Genomic DNA, 23,880 nt, shown 5'->3' on the forward strand with positions numbered 1-23,880 from the left:
GGCAAGACTTCTTGCGTTAAAAAGATAAACTATAAAATTGTTGAACGAATTTGTGGTTAAGTGATTACTTGAGTTTATAAGACGTTTTGAACTGAAAACCTTTTTAATGCTTTTGTTGTTTACAGTAATAATACGTTGTTTACGTATACGTTGCTTGAGGCATGATTTTTTTGCAATGACTTTGAAATAACTAAAAAAGTTAATAAGCCGTGACTAAAATCTTTTTGGTTTTTGTAATTATAAAATGATTGCTATTTGTTAATTTTTATGACTTTTTCGTTTCGTATGACATAATAAAAAAGTAAGGGTTCCGAATTTTCTGAATTTTTTTGTTTACACTCCTCGCGTAATAACTTTGCTTTGTATCGCTCAGCCACAGTTAAATCGGGATTGATAACCACTTTTAGTTGGATTGATAAACACTTTGGTTTTGATAAACACTTTGGTTGATAAACACTTTGGTTGATAAACACTGGTTTTGATAAATACTTTGGTTTTGATAATTAATTTGGTTGAGAAACACTGGTTTGATAAACTTTTTGGATTGATAAACACTTTGGTTGGATTGATAAACACTTTATTAAACTCGGTTAAATTTTTTAAACTTTTTGCAGCTTTTAGAATAAAATTTCTATCATTTCGGTTAAGAACAATAACAAAAGGTGATTCTTTGTCGGATTTTGATTTTAATTTTATTATTTGTTTAATTTCGATCTTTGCATTAACTACGCGTTTTTAGAAGCTTCTCCTCAAAAAGTGTTTATTAAATACTTTTTTTCATTAAACAAAAAAACAGAAGAACAAAACAGAATCCGGCTTATTCATTAAATACTTTTTTTTCATTGAACAATATTTAGCAATATTTAGCAATATTTAAAAAATAAATAAATTGTGGAACACAACGCATCTTGCTGTATACAGACTATAGAATTTAGAAACACAAGTTAACAAAAAAAAATTATTGATTCGTCTTTTGAAAACATTAAACGATCTTGTATCTACAATTTCAAATGTTGTATAAAGTGATTCTACCATTTCCGCATCAAAATATGTATACGTACGTTTAATTAGACGAAAATCTCTTTGGTCTTTTGCCGTCTCTGAACTCACTTGATTATGCCATTTGAAGTCCAATGAAATAATAACGCCTAAATCTCTTTCAGTTTTTGTTGTATCTGATTTATGCTCTTCATTGGCCGTCATGGGTCATATATTGTTCATTTGGGGATTCTTTTTACCTACATGCATTTTTACCTTTTTATTTAATTGTGAAATATAAAGAAAATAATAAAACAATACACTGTAAAAGTTATAACGCCAGCATAACGGTTACATAACGGTAAGTGAAAAATTTAGCGTTATGTTTACCGTTATGTTAGTAAAAAATATGTCTGAAGCGTTATGTTGCCCAAAATTATTAACATATTCTTTTGTCTACGAAAGGCGTTTTGGGGACGACTAAATATACGCGAATTTCACAAGTGCGAACTGGTATAAGCGCTAACTGTCATAAGTGCGAATCAGTTGCAAAAACTGGCACAAATACAAACATTGGCATAAGTGCGAACTGGCATAAGAGCGAAGTAGTACCAAAAACTGGTATAAGTGCGAATCGGCATTAATGCTAACTGGCGTAAGTGCGCCTAAAGAGTTTGTTAAGTGCAAAATGCCAGTTCGCACTTATGTTAACATTTCAACTAAATAACAAGGAAACAACAAACATCGTATACGGTATCATACTTTTTTTTTTTTTTTTTTTTTAAGTGATATTTCGGCTCATATAGTGAGAGCCATTATCAAACTAATAAAACCGTTAAAAAAACCGTTTAAAGAATTATAATGAATGTAACCAAATGATGTCATTGCAACAATCAGATATTCAACATTTTTTAATTTTACAATCAGTCAATATATTCTGAATTACATGATTTTACAATTCAAAGATGTTTAAAGATAGTATAATTACTAATGATGCGTAAACACCTAATAATAATGAATAATAACATAAGAATAAAATAATAACAACTTTAAAAATCATAACGTTAACAAAAATAGTAGCATTAATAATAACTATAATAATAAAAATGGTATTAATAACAATAAAAATAATGGTATTAATAAAAATGATATTAATAAAAATAATGGTATTAATAAAAATAATGGTATTAATAAAAATAATAGTATTAATAAAAATAACATACATACATACACATATACATACATACATACATACATACATACATACATACATACATACATACATACATACATACATACATACATACATACATACATACATACATACATACATACATACATACATACATACATACATACATACATACATACATACATACATACATACATACATACATACATACATACATACATACATACATACATACATACATACATACATACATACATACATACATACATACATACATACATACATACATACATACATACAGGCCCGGATTTACCTATAGGCAGACTAAGCACTGCCTATAGGTAAATTTGATAAAAAATCAACAATTGTATTGAAAAAAAATCGAGCTTTACATATAGTGAGTTTGCACATAAACGTTCATAATTTCAAATTATTAATTTGAAAAACATGTTTTTCCTACGGGCGCCATCTCTTAAAAATTACTTTAGTAATTTTTTAGTGAAAACATACACCCTTTCCTTGTTTATTCATAACTTGTGAAATTATAATGTAGGGTATAATCAAATTTTCAAATAGAAATCAAATTTCAACTTAATAAGTTGAAATTTAAATTCTATTTTTACAGAATAAACTAGAAACTTAGATTAAAAATGATTTTTTAAGTATAGTACAATTCAATAAATTAATGTAAGAATTTAATTAGTGCATTATTTCATCCATTTCAGCAAAGAAATATAAGAATATTTGACTTTTTTCTTTATTTTAGAAAAAACTACAAAATGAAGAGAACATATGAAAGCGGAGCTCAAAAACGTAAGAAAAAAGCTGAAAAAGATGAGGAAGTCAAAAATTACCAAAGTTTGATCAGTTTTTCATTAAAGTAAATGAAAATGCTACTGGATTGGAAACAAATAATTTGTTAGCAATCACTGAAACATCAACTCTAGCTTGTTGTGATTCATCTCCAATAAGTGCAATAACTTTAAATGATCTGAGTGCTCAAATTAATAGACAGAGTGATGCCGGACTATGGGCTGATTTGTCTAAGGAGGATGTTGAATTATTCAAAAGGGGCCTGAAGTCTGTCAGAATATAAATGACACATTTTTGGCTTCAAAAACGTTGTATGCAGAAAACGATCGCTATTGCTCAAAAAACCTTATCACTTGCAAATAGGGCGATGGTGAAGAATTTAAACGAGAATGGTTAATATAATCACCATCGCTAGGTAGTGTGTTTTGCTTTGTTGCAAGCTGTTTAGAGTTTCTCAGGTCGCTCTAGCAACGCATGGATTTAGAGACTGAAAGAATTAGTTTTCATCGTTAAAAAGTCATGAGAATTCACCCGAACATAGAGAAGCTTTGATGAAGTATTTAGAGCATAAAAATAACTATAGTGTAAAAGTTCAGCTGGACTCTGAAATCAGAAAGAAACGAATTTACTGGCGACAAGTTTTGAAACGAGTAGTAGCAGTGATTTGTACTTTAATAGAAAAAAACTTGGCTTTCAGAGGATCCAACAAAAGTTTTGGCAAAGAATCCAATGGCAATTTTATAGGATTACTGGAGCTTATTTTGAAGTTTAACCCTTTTCTATCTGAACATGTGGAAAATTATGGAAATGTTGGATCTGGAAAAACTAATTATTTGTCAAAGTCTGTTTATGACAAACTCGTTGCACTGATGGCCAAGAAAGTTTTACAGTCGATTAGTAACGAAGTAAAAATTCAAAATATTTTGGTTTATCCGTCGATTCTACACCAGACATTAGTCACAAAGATCAGCTTTGTATTATCTTGAGATATGTTGATGATACAACATTTGAACCAATTGAAAGATTTATCAATTTTGTGCAAGTTGAGGATCACTCGGGTGAGAAATTAGCTGAAGTAACCATCAATTTTTTGGATTCAACTCTCAGGTTGGACATATCCAACTGTAGATTACAATCATATGACAACGCGCCAAACATGTCTGGAAAATATAAAAGTATGAAGACGAAAACTTTGAATGTCAATAAGTTGGCCACCTTTTTGCCGTGTGCTGGACATTCATTGAATTTAGTGGATTCATCTGGTGTTGATTGTTGTATAGAGTCAAATAATTTTTTCGGAATAGTTCAACAAATATATAACTTTTTTTCGTCATCAACCAAACGATGGGCTGTTCTAGAGAAATTTTCGGATAGGTCTGTTAAATTTTTGTCTAAAACCCGATGGAGTGCTCGTGCAGACTCTGTGAATACAATATATCGTAACTGCGAAGACATAGAAGATTCTTTGAATGAAATCGCGGAAGATTCAAGTTTTGACTCGAATTCGAGAGCGGAGGCACATAATCTGATTGGAAAGATGGACGAATTTGAGTTTGCATTACAAACAGTTTTTTGGAACACCGCACAGTGGGCCGGATATTAGACATATGGTGGACAAAATTATTTTGATCTTTTTTTTTTTACTAAAACCCTTTATATGTCCAAAGAATCACTTTTTATTAAGATATATTTACTTTTATTATAAATTTTAGTTAAATAGTTGCCAATACTAAAAATTATTTAACAAACTTTATAAAACTTTAAAAACGCGGATTTAAATTTTTTTAATTTCAAATTATATAACTTCTTAAAATCGTGGAACTGAATAACAAACTTCTCTGGTGGAATAAACTTAAAATAAAAATTGATGCAACAAACTTTAAAAATAAAAATGCGCACTTACTTTGGAAAAAATGAAAATTTATCACTAGATTTGAAACTCTATTTTCGATATTATTATATAATCGATTTTAAATATATAAATAAATATATAGGAATAAATAAAAAATATAAATAAGTGAATAGATTTCAAACTCTATTATTGATATTATTACATGTTCACAACGGTTTGAATAAGTCTGTAGATTATTTATAATCTCTATATATAATAATGTATTACTTCTTTTTTAATATATTGGTCGCAGATTCTGGGTGAATGATATTACAACGTTTTTATTTTTATAAAGTCTACTGAGTTCTAAAGGTACTATACAAATAATCAACAGGCACTCTTCATACGTCACTATTTTCATTTTAACTTACCTGTTTGTAAACACTATATCCTATAGCACCATCAAAACCAGCCTTGCGTATAAACATTAGTTTAGTTTATTCCTTACCATATGGATTCAAAACAGTGCAATAACATTTCCAGAGTTGGAAGAAGCTGCAGAAAGAATTAACCGAAAAATTGGACGTACAGCAATAAATACTGATGAACTATTTGATGAAGTTGTTTTGGTCAAGGCATACTTGTCAACTAATTCTGAAACTTGGAAATCTGATGATATAAGTTGTGAAGAAAAATGGGTCCTGATGATGAAACATTTTGGAGAAAAGGGCATTTCAGTAGCAAATTTTTCATTGGTGTTGGAATACATTTTCAGTCTTCCTGGAACTTCAGCTGCTGTGGAAAGGGTGTTTTCAATGATGATCAATATTTGGTCTCCTGAAAGTGGTTCTTCGCTAGTTTCTACTGTGAAAAGTTTGCTTTTTTGTAAGTTAAATATTGATCTCAATTGCTCACAGTTCTATGAAAAGATAAAAAATGACCAGTTGTTCCTGAAAAAAGTACACTCTAGTGAAAAATATGACTGGTTTAAAAGCAAAGAAAAGAAATAATTCTTGTAGTCATTACAAAAATGTAAAATAAAGCTGGTTTTTAATGTTGTATTTTTTGTCATTTTCACTTTTAGTGTGACGAGTTTTTGTCCTGATTTAGACTTTCTGCTTATTTATATTTGTCCTGATTTGACAGGTTAAAAAAGACATGATGTCCTGATTTTTCCAAAATTTCATACTGTAGCCTTATATATATATATATATATATATATATATATATATATATATATATATATATATATATATATATATATATATATATATATATATATATATATATATATATACATATATATATATATATATACATATATATACATATATATACATATTTATATATATATATATATATATATATATATATATATATATATATATATATATATATATATATATATAAATATATATATATATATATATATATATATATATATATATATATATATATATATATATATATATATATATATATATATATATATATATATATATATATATTGTAAATGCATTACGCAGATAATAGAAGTATGTCGCAAACCATCAAAAAAAGGGTTTGCGACGTGTTTTCATGCTTGCAAACTCATTTATTATGCCTTCATAACTTAATGTTCTTGCAACCTCGTTCTCAATAGACAGCATTGCTAAGGAAGACAAACGTTCATCGACCATTGTTGACCTATTTAAAAATACAAAGAAATAAAGCGACCCGTATTTATGTATAATGAAGCAAGATTATTTATACTAACCTATGAAATGTTTTAATTAGTTTTAACTTGCTGAAGCTACGTTCTGCACTTGCAACAGTAACTGGTAAAGTAAGAATGATTCGTAACGTAATAATTAGATTGGGATAAGTTCTTCTTTGTAGATGTAGTTTAGGAAGTCATATGCAGATTTTAGGAGAGCATTTTTCTCCTCCTTTATAACTATGACAAAACGTTTTAACTCCGATTCTAAATCCTCAGAATCTATATCAGCAAGCTTTATTTGCAAATTTTTGCAATAAGCAGACAGAGAATTTTCATTACAAGCTTTGATAAGACTCTCAGATCGGTAAAAAAAGTCATAAAGCTTTGTGACAATGCTGATCTGTTCAAAACGCTCTTTTACTGATGCAATTGACATATCAATTAGTGGCAAAAAAAAATCTGCTTTATACTGATGTTCAGGTTGCCAAGTGTGATCAGCACGCTCGTATGAATAAATCGATTTTTTTTTTCGTGAACGCACCATCGAAAAAACCTTTTCAATGCCCAATACTTCTGCGATTTCTGATGCCTTAACACGTGCATCAGAAAATCCATTTTCGCGATACTCATAAAGAAACGCTTTTGTTGCATTTATTTCACTAGCTAATATGTCGAGAGAGGTTGCAGAAGACTGAAGCAGCTTACTTGATTTGTTAATTTTAAATAAAACGTCATACCAAATAATGATTGATAATAAGAAAGGCCATGTTCTAATATATTCTGTCAGCGATCGTACTTCTGTGGCTGTTGCCCCATCTCTTTTTTCTAAGGCATGTTCTTCCAATTTTTTTTTGCCTGATTTAAAAATGCATTGAAAAGCCCTTTTCCAGTGGTATCATTTACTGTGAGATATCCAAAGAAATTTTCGGAAATGTCGATACCTACTCCAGGAGTACATGTTACTGATCGCAGAATAATGCTCATTTGTTCTTTGTGCGAAAACTTTGATTGAATCCAAAAACCTTAGAAAGGTTTTTGGATTCAATCTCCCGGGCTAAAAGTCTAATCAACTCGTTCTGTGTGTCATTGCTCAAGTAGTACTCCTTGGTTTCTTTGTCCTGAATTCTTTGCATAAGCTCATTGAGAACGGTATCATACTTAGCCAGTAATTCAAACACCCCAAGAAAGTTTCCATTGCTCTTTGAACCAATGGCTGTGTCTGAACCACGGAATGCAAGATTTCTTCCGGAAAGAAATAAGGTAATGTCTAGTATCCTTTCTAACACAGCCCTCCAAAATATCCGCTCATTATGAAGCAACTTTTGTTGTTTCTCGTCTATGGTAGCTTGATTTGCAATGCCTGCTTTACCAAAATTGAGGAAAAAGAAATTAATTAAGAAAAAAAAGTAACAAAGCAATAAATTAAAGAAAATATCAGTTAACCTTTTCGTAAAGTCATCCATTGTTCAAAGCACTTGAAATGTGCACTGCATGTTTCGTGTTCTTTAAGTTTTTTTGACAAGCCTTCCGAAGTGTTCATTCCTTGCCGGAATGGTGAAGAAGTTATCCCAAAAAGTTTGCAACAAAAACAAAACACTTTATTGCTGTTCAAAGAATATATGAGCCATGTGCGTTCAAAGATTTCTCCATTCTTCATCTTCCGGTTATAATAGTTCAGTGAAAATCGTCTTCTTTCTAAATTGTATGGAAAATCAATTTCGATCTTTTTGAAACCACGTTTAACAATCTCACACCTCTGTGCGTCAGAAACATTATCTGGCCACTCAGAAGGATCATCACTGAGAAAAATAGGCGGAATTGTTATGGCATTTGACGTAGACTCGCATATCAACCTATCTGACTCTACTCTAGTATTCAAATAATGACAATCAGAATTATTTGTAGTTTCTGTTGGTATCGAAACACTTCTAGTCTGAACTAATGGTTTCAAAAAATGTGTTAGCTTGGGGTGATTTGCGATTTCCTCCCTGGCTGCAGCTTTTTCTCTTCTCTTAGTGGCACCACTTTTCACTTTTTTCATACCAATAATTATCTCGTGATATACTATCGAAATATAATTATAAATTTTTGGAAACCTTCATTGTTGTTTTTTTTTATATAAAAAACTAACAACGCATAATAATAATAATAATAATAATAATAATAATAATAATAATAATAATAATAATAATAATAATAATAATAATAATAATAACAATAATAATAATAATAATAATAATAATAATAATAATAATAATAATAATAATAATGATAATAATAACAAAAATATCAGTTCAATACTAATGGCCTTATAACCATTTGAACTCTAAAATAAACAAATGCAAAGCGTAACAGTATTCCAATTTTCCATTTGTTTCTTTAAAAACAATGCGAATGATTTAATTGAAACAAATAATAGACTTTTTATTTCATAGTATTAAAGCAAAAGTAATAACATATAGCATAGTAATAAAATAAATTATTACCAAGATAAATTGTGAATCGCCAAAAATAAAAAACGATTTATAATTTATAAATAAATAAACATTGAAATATGTAATCTAAATACAAATAATAATATATTCGCACCTAATAAAATATGCGAATTAGAGAAATATATTTCTTCGCACGATTGACTGCTGATTAATGGTTTCTCTTTAACGGTTTGACAGATTTTTATAAAGCTCGCGTTTTTCATAAAATTCGGACCTCGGGAGTTACACATTTTTTTCTTTTTTTTACATGGAAAATATTATTGCTTTTTTCACGCTTGCTTAATTTTGGTAATATCGTGTTTAAAGGCCATGTTTTTTTATTTTATTATTTAAAGACCATGTTTTTTTATTAATAGTAAAAGTAACTATATATATATATATATTCAAATATTCTTATTATAAAAAATAAAAAATAAAATAATTTCAAGTTACAAAAAGGGCCCCTAAAAATGCTGCCCCCCCCCCAGTTGGGGTGTGGGGGGCAGCATTTTTAGGGGCCCTTTTTGTAACTTGAAATTATTTTTATATATATACAGTATCGGACAAAACGAGTGCAACCAAATAACGCTAATTTAGTTTCTATATATAAAAGTGCTGCATTTTTTCAATTTAGAGAAATAACTATGTAACCGTTTAGAGACAAAGTTCTTCAAGTTTTATTCATCACAAAGTTCATTATTTGCACACGAAAATTAATAAATTAATCAAAAGTATTAAAAAAAGTTGATTTCCTTCTGGACAAAACAAGTGCAACTCGACCAAATGTTGACCAAGCTGTATTTCGCTATCAATATTTCGTGGCGAATCCTTTATTGTCGATCACAGCCTTGCATCTTCGAGGCATAGATTCGATCAGGTGATCAATGAAACTTTGTGGAATCCCTGCCCAGGCCTTTTGGATTTGTTCAAACAATTGATCCTTATTACGAACACCTTCACGATTAATTCTGCGGTTGACGATCTCCAACAGGTTCTCAATAGGATTGAGATCCGGAGATTGAGGCGGCCAACCCATCACCGATAGGTGGTTGTCTTGAAACCACTGCTTGACTACTTTTGCAGTGTGTTTCGGATCGTTGTCTTGCTGAAAAATTTTATTTTATTGGCATATTCCATTCAGCATGAGGTAACATAACATCTTTCAGGATATTTTTATACATAAAACGGTCCATTATTCCATCGTTTCGATGTATTGGACCTTGACCGTTAGCGAAAAAATACCCCCAGACCATTAAATTGCCTCCACCATGCTTCACGGTATTATGGCAGTAACGTAAATCGAGGCGTTTTCCGGCCGGTCGACGTACACGGCAAATGCCATCGCTCCCAATGATGTTGAACTTCGATTCATCATTGAACAGGACAGTTCGCCATTTCTGCACATTCCAGTCAATATGAGATGTAGCAAACAGGAGTCTTTTCTTCTGGTTTCTTAGTGAAATCAGCGGTTTCTTTGCAGGGCGTCAAGAAAACAATCCGGCTTTAACAGCACGTCGTCTGATTGTTCGGTCCGATACAGGCAGCTCTAATTGCTTTTGTATCTCGACTGATGATGTCCAGGGATCCTTCTTGACGGAACTGACGATCATAGAATCCTCTCTAGAAGTGGTGAAACGCGGTCTTCCACCTTTGTTATCTGCTGCCATCTTCCCCGTAGAACGACGTTTGGAACATAGTCTTGATACGGTCCATTTTTTCACGCGATATTTATCACAAATACTTTTTTTGTGACATTCCACTTACGTAATCGCCAATAATTTTCTTTCTTAGTTTCGATCCAAGACTGTCGGGAGCCATTTTTGCACTTGAAGTCATAAAAATGATAAAAATAAATAATTACGCTTCTCAAGGCTTACCATGTTACATTTACCTTGTGATGATACAATAATGCTCTGTGGAAAACAATGTCTTGGTTGGATGTGGACTGTATTGATGTAATGAAACACTTGTTGTATTTCACTTCTTGTATTGATGTTCTTCGATAAAACACTTTGATAAAACTCACTTCGATAAACTGTCTTGATAATACTGACTGATTGACTTCCATATACTGACTGAATTACATGTCAATATACATGTCTCTTATATAGTAAAATGAACCTATGTGAACCGGTTCTGAAAGATTCTAGATGCTTCTTTTCGATGCTTCTGGAAACTTCTGGATGCGTCTGGATGCTTCTGAATGTTTCTGGATGCTACTGAATGCTTCCAGATGCTTCTTCTGGAAACTTCTGGAAACTTCTGAAAGCTTCTGCATGCTTCTGGAAACTTCTGGATACTTCCTTTAATTAATAAAAAACTTCCGTGACATTGAGATGGACCAGACTTAAGAAAATGAAACAAATCAAAAAAGTTGCACTTGTTTTGTCCGCTGCAAAAAGGCACTTGTCAACGTAATTCTGCCTGCGTGCTGTCACCTGATTGCTCATGTCATGGCATGCTATGACTCCAGACTCCTGAACTATTTGCTGTGGTAGTATAGTTCGTTTCGTTTTTAAGACATGTAAAATTAGGAACACTCTTTAGCATTGTTCGATGTTGGTTGCAAATATTTTGTCCAATACTGTATATATATAAATACCCGAACATTAGCAAAAAATAAGTTTTTGCTAATATTCTGGTATTCAGCCTAATTTTTAAATTTAAGTTAAAACCTGCTATATCCCGTCCTCTTCTTCCTTTCAGTCCGTATTAATATTGTTTCAAAAATTATTTCGGTAACTAATTTGCAAAAACAATATAAAATTTTAATTGTATAATTCAGTATTTGAATAAAATTAGCCTTATCATAATGAATAATAAAGAATTATATGATTGGCATCTATGCTTGAGTGATAAATCTTTGAAATGGTGTGCTCGAATTTCAGAAGCCAATTCTCCAATTTGTTTTCAGTAACTGAAAATAATTTGAGCTTGTACAACAAAATTAAAATTATTGTAGATAAATTTAAATCGTTAAAAACAAAACAATAAAAGAAGAGATATACAGTGGTGGCTCAAAAAATTAGAGCCACCTCGAAATTTAGACAATATTTGAGTTTCGACTGTGAAATTAATTAAAATACATTCGGATGTCCAGTTTTTGTCATTTCGCATTGTTAATTACTTTGTTTTGAACATATTTTTACAATGACAACACTATTGAGCGGTTTAGAGTGAAGTTAGTTGCATTATTGCAGAAGATGTCACATTTTAGCACATGTTGTACTGGGCGATAGTTGTGTTTCTGGCGGTTTTTATTTGTTGATTTTACATTTTTACACCAAAATTTGTTTATTTTACTATTCAACACTTATTATATATTCTATTTACAAGTAAGTTATCATTATTTTACAACTTTTTTATCATATTTAGGTAAATTTTGCTATTTTTTAAAATAATTGGTGTTTTTAAGGTATGGGCAAAGAGAAAGATATTTCTCCAACAAAACTAGGGCTTATTCAATTATTTGTCGAGTGGAAATCATTCCAACAGGCAAATTGCCAAGTGTGTGAATGTTTCCAGAGCAACAGTCGATAGGACTATACTCTATAGTCGACTATATACGACTATAGTCGATAGGACTCGAAAACTGGACAATAATCAATCACTAAAATTGAATAAAAGGAAAAATTGTGGACGAAATCGAATTACAACGTCTCGCACCGAAAGAAAAATAAGGGATATTGTGATAGAAAATAGGAGAAAATCGAAAAAAGTGCTTAAGGAAATCATAAACAATGAAGGTATAACAATATCCCTTGCAACACTTCGGAGAAGAATGGCGGAGCAGGGGTTTAAGGCCTGTAGACCAGCCAAAAAACCAAGGCTCACCCAGCCAATGAAGGATAAACGTCTCCAATGGGCTAAAAATCATCGCCATTTTACCACTGATGATTCGGAAAGAGTAAGTACTCAGTTTCTCTTCATAAACACATTAAAATTTAAACGAATACATATTAAAAAAAAAGAATATAAGTATTTCATCAAAAATATTAACCCAATTTTGAAAATTTTAGGTTTGCTTCTCAGATGAATCCACATCGGAAATTCTAATGGATAAAACTAATTTCGTCCGAAGAAGGACAGGTGAAATGTTCAATGAAGATTGTCTTGTGGAGAGGGTGAAGCACCCGCTAAAAATTATGGTCTGGTCAGTCATTAGTAGCCAGGGTACTGGAAGGTTATACATTGTAAAAAATACAATGCGGCAGGACCAGTACATCCAAGTCTTGAAGGAAAGAATGATTCCTCAAGCGATGGAGTGGTATCCGAATGGGAACTTTACCTTCCAGCACAACTCTGGTCCATGCCATAAGGCAAAAACTGTAACAAAGTTTTTAGAGGCTGAAAAAATCCATGTATTACCCTGGCCAGGGTTCTCGCCCGACCTAAATCCCATAGAAAATTTATAGGAATTGTTAAAGAGGGATATAAGTAAAAATCTTATAACAAATAAAAGAGATTTGATTGAAAAATTAATAAATGTTTGGCACCACAGCGAGGGAATAACAAAAAAATTGTCAAAACCTCATCAAAAGTATGACCAGAAGAGTTGAAGCCGTAATTGCTGCAAAAGGTGGCCACACTAAGTATTAGTGATTTTGTGTACAATATTTTGTATATCTTATTTATTTTTCCTAAATATACGTTACACTTCTATATTTTTGTCATTTACCATTATTTATATCCTATATTCCCAAAATAAATAGTTGTAAATTTAACTCATTACAAAATATAGGGAAAATCAGCTTCAGAATATGAAAATTTGTAAAAATGTTGGGTGGCTCTAATTTTTTGAGCTACCACTGTATATAAGCTAATGCTCTTTAAACCGCCTATTTTGGGAACTAGTTGTGAATTATGCATATCAAGTGAAAAAAATAAAACGAAGGGTAAAAAAAGAAAATTGAACCAACAAACCTCGAAAAACTGTTTTAAAAAATTGAAAATTGTTTCATCTGGTTGTATAAATAAGTTCAAATCTGCTAATGTTTGTATTAGTAATATGAAAAAAATTTGTACATCTTACGACCCTAGAAGGACATATAAACTATTACATGCAAGTAATAAAGCAAAGATTCATCAATTAAAAAAAAAACAAAATAAGGAAATAAAAGAATTAAAATTTTTTTATAATAAAGTCATTGAAAATCTTAATAAAAGAGTTAAACTTTTGTTAGTTAAACTTGAAAAAAGTGACAATAAAGTTGCACTCCTTCATGAGAAAAAAAGAATTACATGCAAAAAATTGTATTATGTAAACAAGAAGTTTAGCATGGTAGTAAATAAACATGAAAATTTGTCTTCTAACAGTTTAAATAATCCTGAAAAGGATACCGACTCTTCTAACACTAGAGTATTCGCCAAAGAAAATAAAGATTTTAATTTAAGTTGTCTTCTCCATTATCGCAGAATAATAACATTTCAAAGCGGAAGGTATTTTAATGATATAAGAAAAGTTATTATGGAGTTAGTTTCTTTGAATGTCAGCATGAAAAAAGTTAATGAAGTTATCACAATTGTTTTAAAAAAACTAGCAAAGATAGATATAGAGAAGCTTCCCTCAATTGGTACAAAATCTCGATTTATGACTGAGGCTTTAGCACTTGCTCAACTTCAAGTTGCAGAAGAAATGATAAACACTGTAGAAATTAATTCGGGCAATTGTCTTCACAGTGACGGTACCACTAAACATCATAGACATTTTCAAAATTTCCAAGTTACTACCACTAATGGAAGTACTTTATCTTTTGGATTATGTGAAATGGCTGGCAGTGATGCAGATTGTACTATTAATGCGTTAACCAAAACATTAAATGATATATGTGACATTTTAGAAAGTAGCAGCAAGGAAAACGATTTTTCTAACCTTGTATGTTCTTTTAAAACTACCATTTCTGATCTTGGGCCAGTTAATCCACTGTTTAATTTAAAGCTTAAAGATATGACGAAAAAGTTACTGCCTAAAGTCATAAAGAACTGGGAAGGTTTAAAAAAAGGCGAGCAAGCAGATTTCATTGAAATGTCTAATTTTTTTTGTAAATTGCATTTATTATCTAACTTTGCAACAGAAACTGATAAAACAATTAACTCATTCAAAAGTTAGTTTTAAGTAGTAGTAATGAAAATATTTTTGCATTCAATACTGCTGAATCAGGTGCCACTAGATTAATAAGAACTGCATGTAAAGCTATTCATGTAAGGGGAAGTGATGAAGCTGGAGTTGCTGGGTATTTTAATGCATTTCTTGCTAGAAAAGGACAAAGTAAGTGTATGCTTGCACCCTTTGTTGGTAACAGATTTAATATATTATATTATAATGCTGCAGCTTTGTATTTTCATTCAAAAGATATTTTAAAGTTTCTTTAAAATTGGCCAAATCAAAATAATTTTTTACTTGCAGTTAAAGAAGATATTAGCAACAAATTATATTTAGCAGAAGTGCGGGTTCTTGGAATAGTTGATAAAATAATTACAGGTCCACTTTGGCGGATAATTGAATCACAAAAGAGTATTCTTGATTTGTGTAAAAATGCATCATCGATTATGATCTCGAAAACACCTATATTCAGTCCAAGTGATGTTAATATTCATAAAGATATTTTGTATGATAAATTATTTGAAGAGACTAATGACACTAATTTAAATATTTTAACACAGCAGACATTAGAAGTAATTTGTCATTCTTTGTTAGTTGTTCTGGAAAGACAATCTGCTGATCAACTTCCTGGAGGTAAATATTGGCATCCTTCTGATCATATAAGTAAGGCTGCAGAGAATGTTCCAACAACAAACAAAGCGTCAGAAAGTAACTTTGCGGTATTGAATCTTTTAATTCGTACAAAGCCAAATGCTAAAATACAAACTATACAAGCTTATACTATGTGGTATAAAAACAAAACATTAGACTGGTTGGATAAAAAGACTTTAGATGAGCGTGACTCATTGCTAAAAAAAGCTTCAACAAACTTTAATAAAATGAAAGATAAATACAAACAATGTCATTTAGAATTAAAGTTTGAAATGAGTGAAAGGTTGTCTGAAAAGCATAAAGCTAAAAAAACACTGAAGATAAAGCTTTCTTAAAAAATGCTAAATCGGTTAATGAGTTGTTAAAATTGAAGACGAAGGTGTGGTTGACCTCAAAAGAAGCAGATGTTAAATATGTTTTGTTAGTTGACACATTTAAAAGCAAAAAAATATTAAGAGCACAGTTGGATTTTTATAGGTATGTTATGGAAGTTAAATGTGAACCTAAATATTTTTACAAAACTAAAATGCATGGTAGTAAGCGAAGTTAACAAACTATGAGTTGTTCAGTAATTTACAATCAGTTATTAGAACAAGGACTTTTCCAGAGCCCATTGAGAGAAGAGTTATTCTTATTGAAAGAAAAGAACGAGATATTTTGAAAGAAGAAAAACAGAAAGAAGAGTTAAGTGAAAAATTAAAGAATGCAAGACTGTCTCAACTAGCAAATCAACAAAAAACAAACATCTTGGTTGTCATTCTAAATGATGTTAATTATCTTGTTGGAAAATTTATTCAACATAAAGTAATGAAAATCGATACTAAAAAATACTTTTGGTGTACAGGTGAAGTTCTTCGAGTAAACTAGTCAACTCCTAACTTAAAAAAAACTTTGTTTGATGTGGTCTATGAGACTTAGGAAAATCAAGTATGGACTTTTCCATTGCTTGTTGACCTTGAAAAAGGAAAGGTTATAGTTTTGTAAAAAGCCTATTTTACAATTTATTTGAATTTATATATATTATTAGTAATATTTTATTAGAAACATATAACATATATTATAAATTATATAATATTATTATAAATTAGTCGTATATATTAATCTATAATATTTATATCTATAACGTTTACAGTTGTTATAATGTATCGTATATAGGTATTATATATCATTAGTAATATTATATTATAAATATATAATAAATTATATAATATTATTATAAATTAGTCGTATATATTAATCTATAATATTTATATCTATATTGTTTATAGTTATTATAACGTAACATATATAGTTATTATATATATTATTAATATTATTATTGTAGAAATATATTATAAATTATAACATATTATTATAAATCAGTATATATTATTCTATAATATTTATATCTATATCGTTTATAGTTATTATAACGTATCGTATATAGTTATTATATATCATTAGTAATATTATATTATAAATTATATAATATTATTATAAATTAGTCGTATATATTAATCTATATTATTTATATTGTTTAAATATATATATATATATATATATATATATATATATATATATATATATATATATATATATATATATATATATATATATATATATATATATGTATATATATATATTAGAGATGGGAATCGAACCCTTTTTTTAAAGTTCGGGTCCGGTTCGGTTCGGTTATATCTAATGTTCGAGTTCGGTTCAGTTCGGTCTTAAGCACAGTTCGGGTTCGGTTCGGTTCGATATCAACACAACTGTTTTTTTATTAGTTACAAAGCTTTACATCCACAATGATAAAACACAAATAAATTAAAATAATATTAAGTAGTTAAAGCATTGCAAATAACTTGAATAATAATAATTTGCAATGCTTTTATACTGCAACTTCAAAAGTTCAAAAAACAATGCAGTTGCTAATAGCTGCAGTTAAAGTGCACAAAACATTAAAGCAGTAACTTTCTGAACACAGATAACGGTAGCTTAAGTAGCCTACTGTCAGTCTAGTAATCAGGGCTGCATGTTGTATTTAAGAAATATCAGCATTTCCAATGTTTCTGGGTTTAGGCGAGCCCTGCGCTCACTCATCGTCACCCCACACACTGAAAACACTCTTTCACTGGCAGTACTTGTAGCAGGAATAGCCAACAACTTTCTACCAATCAATGCCATCGTCGGAAGCTTATGTTCACGGTCATTGTCTTTCCAGAATTGCTGTCACACGCTGTCACGGGGAGTGCCGAGTATTTGTCAAGTTCATGTCTTGTGTCATTACTGTCGGCGTTAGACAATGGAGTGGCAATTGTTTTTAAGTCTGCCAGCAAATCATACGATTAACGATCAGCTTTATTCTTCTTTGCAGGAGGCAGCTGATCTGAATGACTGCATTCACTAAAGCTGTCTATATCTGTATTGCCTGAGTCCTTTTGTATCACCTGATTTGGTGAAGAAGAAATAATTTTGTCCACCATACTACGCATTTCTGAATAAACAAAATTGCGATCGTCTGTGTTGACAAAAGACAAGTATTTGTAAGAAGGAACAATAAGTGTTGACAGCTTGTGCAAAGGATGAATAACATACTTTTCATTCAAACTGGACAGAAAAACTGCCTTCAAATCACGCATACTGTTGCTGTCTGAACCGTTGATCTTACAGACTGATCGAAGATAAAAAAGCATTGGCCATACATCAGGGGACGTCGGCACATTGTCATGTGACAATTGTACAGTAGCCTTGTGAAAGAGATGCAAAAATTCTACGACGTCATGCAACAATTTTTCATTAACGTTGTTCAGTTGCTCAAGTTTGTCAAACTGCTTTGAATCAGCAAGAATTGACTTGACATGATCTAACTGGCATGACAGTGATTGCAAAAGAAAAAATTGACTGTTCCAACGAGTCGCAACATCCTGTTTGAGAGTGTGATTTAGTTCCTGGTTTTTCCCACTATGTTTAAAGTAGCCCACCATTTCCTTTGAAGTCTTGATCATTTCATGAACTAAATTAGCACCAGGGGATTTCAAAGCTTTTTCAACAGCTAAATTAAGATTATGACCTGCACAACTAAGTCTAACATCGTTGCGATAAGCCGACTTCATATTACTCCCATTATCAGTCACAAATACCAAATTGTCACTTTTTATAGTCTGAGGGAAAAGTTGTCTTTGCTTTTACGGCAATGCCAGTCTTAGACTCACTAAACTCAAACAATCCAACACACTTACTTATAAGGCAATAACTGCTGTTAATGTAATGTGCTGTAAAAGTTTGATAAGAGTATTTTAGAATGTCATCGGTCCAGTGATCAGTTGTTATTGCGATATGAGTAACCCCAGCAAGTTCGTCTTTCAGCTTTCGAACACATTCGTTGTAGAACTTTGGTAGTAGTGTCTTAGACAGCGTTGTTCGATCACACATAATATACTCAAGTTTCACTGATCCATACTTCGATCCAATATCAATCATTGTTTGAGCAAAGTGACGGAACCCATCATCCTGAACACACGAGAATGGCTGAATGTCTTTTGCAATCATGTAAAGGGCTGCACGTTGAGGATATTCACAAATGTGTTTAGGAACCTGTAAAGTATAAAGCAATAAACAATAGACATTAAACACATAGCAATACATAATGGCCTTTTTTTTTGTACTACAAAAAACATTGTATTTCTAAAATATTACTAACAACTTGTAACAAATATATTTTGCTATCAATGGTAGCAAGTGAAAAGTTAAAACAGTAAATAGGAAAAAGCAAGATCCGCAAACTATATTTATTAACCTCTGTCTTTTTAGGTAAAAAGCTTGTCATTTTTAATTGTCCAGGTTCTGAACTGATCTTATTGATGTGTGATGTATTATGTCTTTGTAAAGTTGTAGTATGACCAATTGGCACTGACAACCATAATCCACACTGCTTACAAACGGCAAACTCCTTGACAACCTGTTGATCATAACATGATTACTCACAGTTATACAAAAATCAAATAAAGTGTATTATAACTAAGGTCAATTGACTCTATTTAGCATTTGATATTCAATTAATTATCAAACCTGAATGCTGCTCAGTTTGGCATTGCGTGCAATATGCAATGCCTGAGAGATGCAGGTGATTATTGATTTATTGAAATATTTATAAAACTAAATCATTTTATATGCAGTAAGTATAGCTACAAACCTCATCCCCAACTTCAACGCAACGGAAGCGTGTCCAGCATTCACTCTTTGTCCATGATGCAGGTACTAAGCGAGCCGCTCCGTCTGTTATCAATTTCTCCAACACTTTTAGTACATTTACGAGTTAATTTACTGTTACTCATTATTACTACAATATTATGTAATTAATGCAATCATTAATTACTAAGATATGAATAAAAACTCAGAACATTAACAACACCTCAATATTGCAAATGTTTAGAAACAACATTTCCATTTTGGTTGGTAATGTTATGAATTGTAGACTTATCGCGAGGTTAGAATTATTTTGTTCTATTTCCCAGTTTAAACGTTGGGAGAAAATTTTTCATTTTTTTCTAAAAGTAAAAATTACTTAAAATTTTAGCTAGTTTTTAAAGAAATAATAACTTATGCTTTAAGTAATTTTGATTTAAACAAATTATTTAGAAGAAATTTAAAAATTAAAATATATTTTAAAAGTAATTATTAATTACTAAAATTACTAACTCATTTTCTTCCAACACTTAATATGAGAGATAGAACAAAATAATTCTAAACTCGTGGTATGTTATACATTAGGTAATGAATTGTGTTATGTATGTTACACATTAGGTAATGTAGCATGTTATGTATTGTAGTGATGTGCGAATTGCAAAATTTTCACTTTTTCAAGCCTCTATTTAGCTTGGTTAGGGCAAGAACAGTTGGTTTGATTCGGTTCGTTCACAACAGTTTTAAAGTTCGGGTTCGGTTCGGTTTAGTAACAACTAAAGTTCGGGTTCGGTTCGGTTCTGTCGTAGATAAGGTTCTAGTTCGGTTCGTTCGGTTCGGGTTCGGTTCGTTTCCCATCTCTAATATATATATATATATATATATATATATATATATATATATATATATATATATATATATATATATATATATATATATATATATATATATATATATATATATATATATATATATATATATATATATATATATATATATATATATATATATAATATATGTATAGATATATATCGTTTATATTGATCTATAATATTTATAATATCGTATCTATAATATTTAAGAAAATTTAAAATTGGGCAACCTTGTGTTTTATTTTTTCACAATTTAATGTTGTAATAGAGTTATGACTATATTAATGTATATTTTTTTCTGTATATATATTTTTTCTAAAGATTAGTTGTGAACTGAAAGTTGTTTTATTTGTATATTGTTTAATGATAACAGATAGATTATTGCCTAAAAACGTTGAATAAAAAAACAAAAAAACTAAAAAAACGCATTTTTTTGTCTAAAAAAATGTCAAATTAGGTAGTATAAAAATGCAAATTTCTTGACAACCAGAAGTGCTACAAAATTGGTTAAACCCATATTAAAACAAGATTAACATTTTGAATGGAATAAAATTAACATTTTAGCTTAATTATCACAAGTATTTGATTTAGTTATAATAAAAAGAAAGCGGACATTCGCAGAAGACCATCAAGCCTTCGTCGAGAACCGCTCGTAAATTAAAAAATCTCATAAAAATCAAATGCATACATACATGGTCAAGTGTATAAGGCGCAAGGAAAATTTAAGTGCATACATATTCAGTTACATCACTGCATAAAAAATAAACACGTAAATTATTCAATGCTTAAAAATACAAAAATATATCATCAATAGACAAAATGATTTCCTTAAGCTTTTTTTTGAATGAGAGGTAACTCCATTTCAAAGAAAAATCAAAATGTTTTAAAACTATTTTATTCCAAAGAGAAGCTCCACAAAATGAAATGCTTGATTTTCCAAAATTAGGGGTCGTCCATAAAGTACGTACGCTCATAGGGGGAGGGGGGAAGAAGAGTTGAATATAAAAGTACGTAGGTACTAATTGAAAAAAGTTATTTTTCTTAGTTAATGCTTGTATTTCTAACTTATCACCACTCACAAATACTTATCTATAATTAGATTTTTTTTTTATAAATAATTAGATATTTTTGAATATAATATTAAATATATAATTTTTTTTTAAATAATATAACCATGACCGTCACAATGAAATAACAGTTGAGGAGGGAGGGAAGTATACTTGCTCTTTAAGAAGATCTAATTGCAATTTATTTTTGGAAACTTTAAAGTTCTTTTTACCAAAGGAACTTAAAAATTAGTAAAATTAGTTTAAATTTAACAATAAAAACGTAATAAGTTTTAATGGGCTTGGTAAAAATGTTGTGAGTTTTTAGTTTCAAATAAACAGGCAGGAACGTTTATTTGGCACCTCATAGTTACGTTTGAAGCGTTTTAGAAATGTAACATCTCGCATACTTGGTTACGTTTATTAGTTATTTAGGAATAAGGAAAGTTTTAATGATAATGCACAATTATTGTATTTTCTTGCGATATTAAAAAAGATTTGCTTGCGATGGTAAAAACAATTGTTTTGACTATATCCAGCCTGGAAATTTTCTTTCAAAATGTCACAGTTTTTTACATACCCTCCACCTATGTTGTTGTATCGCAATTAAAGTAGGAGATTAATTACCGCGAGGAAAACAAATTTGTGCTCAATCTTATATAAATACGAAAATTTTTTGTTTATGAGAACATAGTTATTATTTCTTAAATATAAAAAATGTCACGTTACAAAATTGCATCATCTTATCTGGGGTAATTTTTTTGATAAATATAATAAACAAGAAGCTTGAGAAAACTGAAGATTTTAATTTTTTGAAAGTTATTTCAGCTAAAAAAATGAAAGCAATTTAGTGTTTGAAAATTTGAACATCAAGGTGACAGTGAAGTGTATTACTTATAAGCTTTGGCACATATATAATTCTGACATAAATAAAATTCGCCGAATGGTCACACACGAGCAGTGAACGCCTGAGGGAAGAAATGAAGTACATTAGAATAAAGGAGAACTATTTTTTAAACAAAGCATATTTTGACAGTTGTCAAGACAAAAATAAAGATTAATGGAGGAATATTTAAAATATAAATATGACAGACAATTCACCTAAACAGTACTAACAAAATTCACCAAACAAAAAATAAATAAAACAAAAAATAAATTAAAAAATAAAAAGTATGCATACAACAATGAAAGGCCTCAGAATGGAAAAAAAAACATTAATGCCAATGTGTAAACATAATTTGTGTAGTGATTAAGTAATAAACATCTCCTCAGAGTCGCGTCTATTATTACTGGCGTTTCGATGAGGATCAGCACTTATAACTAGTTTATCCAGTCAGACAAACGTCATCGCCACTTATGCTTTACCCCGCGACATACGCCTATTCCATACTGCAGTAAAAAAGGATTCACTACAAATAGCCAAAACCCAACCATACCCAAATTTGTGAAGCACTAATATTTTTTTGATAATATGAAAAGTGTTGATTTACTGCACAATACAAGTAAAAATAATTAAATAAATCACTTACCATACCAACGGTAGAAAAAACTACGCACAATGAATTAAAATTCAAATAAAAATGCCAGAAACAAAACTAAAACAACTAAAGTGTGCAAACAGAAAATACTAATCAATTTTCCCCTAAGACCATTTAAACCACATAGGTACTTCCAGCACAAATAAACCAAAAAACAATCAAATGGCAATATACCCTATTAAAAACCCTTTTAAAATAAAATAAAACATAGTAGAGTCTTCAAAAAACTCTAACGCAGTCATAGATACTTCATTCGAATTTTGTTAACCAATCTAAAGTGTAAGAAAATGAAACAACCCGCGCAACTTAAAATCATAACTAAAAATCAAGTAATATTTGAAAGTAGAAAAAAAACCTATATATATCGCCTGCAAAAATGTAAAGATTTAAACTTGTAGTAAAGGATATAAGAAATTATCCGAATAATAATAAAAGACGAAAACTGTGTATGTGAAAATTAAAACAAAGCTGAGTAATGAATGTAAGATAATATAGCATAAAAGTTCCTTGATAATAGTA

General features: G+C 30.1%; 2 protein-coding genes and 1 long non-coding RNA gene across 5 annotated transcripts in view; 1 reads left to right on the forward strand and 2 right to left on the reverse strand.

Annotated features, from left to right (window-relative positions):
- The window catches only part of LOC100208931 (intermembrane lipid transfer protein VPS13D), a 241,165-nt gene that overhangs the window by 3,845 nt on the left and 213,440 nt on the right, over window positions 1–23,880 (forward strand). The window lies entirely within an intron of this gene.
- On the reverse strand, window positions 827–23,560 carry LOC136075388 (uncharacterized). Its single transcript, XR_010635886.1, has 4 exons — window positions 23,353–23,560; window positions 13,911–14,023; window positions 11,663–11,904; window positions 827–1,238 (listed from the first exon to the last, which is right to left on the reverse strand). It is a non-coding gene; the product is annotated as an uncharacterized LOC136075388 (long non-coding RNA).
- On the reverse strand, window positions 6,344–8,624 carry LOC136075387 (zinc finger MYM-type protein 5-like). Its single transcript, XM_065788382.1, has 3 exons — window positions 7,957–8,624; window positions 6,571–7,873; window positions 6,344–6,500 (listed from the first exon to the last, which is right to left on the reverse strand). The coding sequence occupies exons 1-2, from the start codon at window positions 8,552–8,554 to the stop codon at window positions 7,494–7,496; spliced, it is 978 nt and encodes a 325-aa protein (XP_065644454.1). The 5' UTR covers window positions 8,555–8,624; the 3' UTR covers window positions 6,344–6,500; window positions 6,571–7,493.

This window comes from Hydra vulgaris, chromosome 01 (assembly GCF_038396675.1).
Source record: "Hydra vulgaris chromosome 01, alternate assembly HydraT2T_AEP".
NCBI classification, from domain to species: Eukaryota; Metazoa; Cnidaria; class Hydrozoa; order Anthoathecata; family Hydridae; genus Hydra; species Hydra vulgaris.

Excerpts from the sequence above, each read along its gene's own strand:
- LOC136075387 (XM_065788382.1), bottom strand. The coding sequence starts at position 8,554 with ATGAAAAAAGTGAAAAGTGGTGCCACTAAGAGAAGAGAAAAAGCTGCA. Across the intron at positions 7,874-7,956 it reads ATGGATGACTTTACGAAAAG|GCATTGCAAATCAAGCTACC; the intron begins GTTAACTGATAT and ends TTGGTAAAGCAG.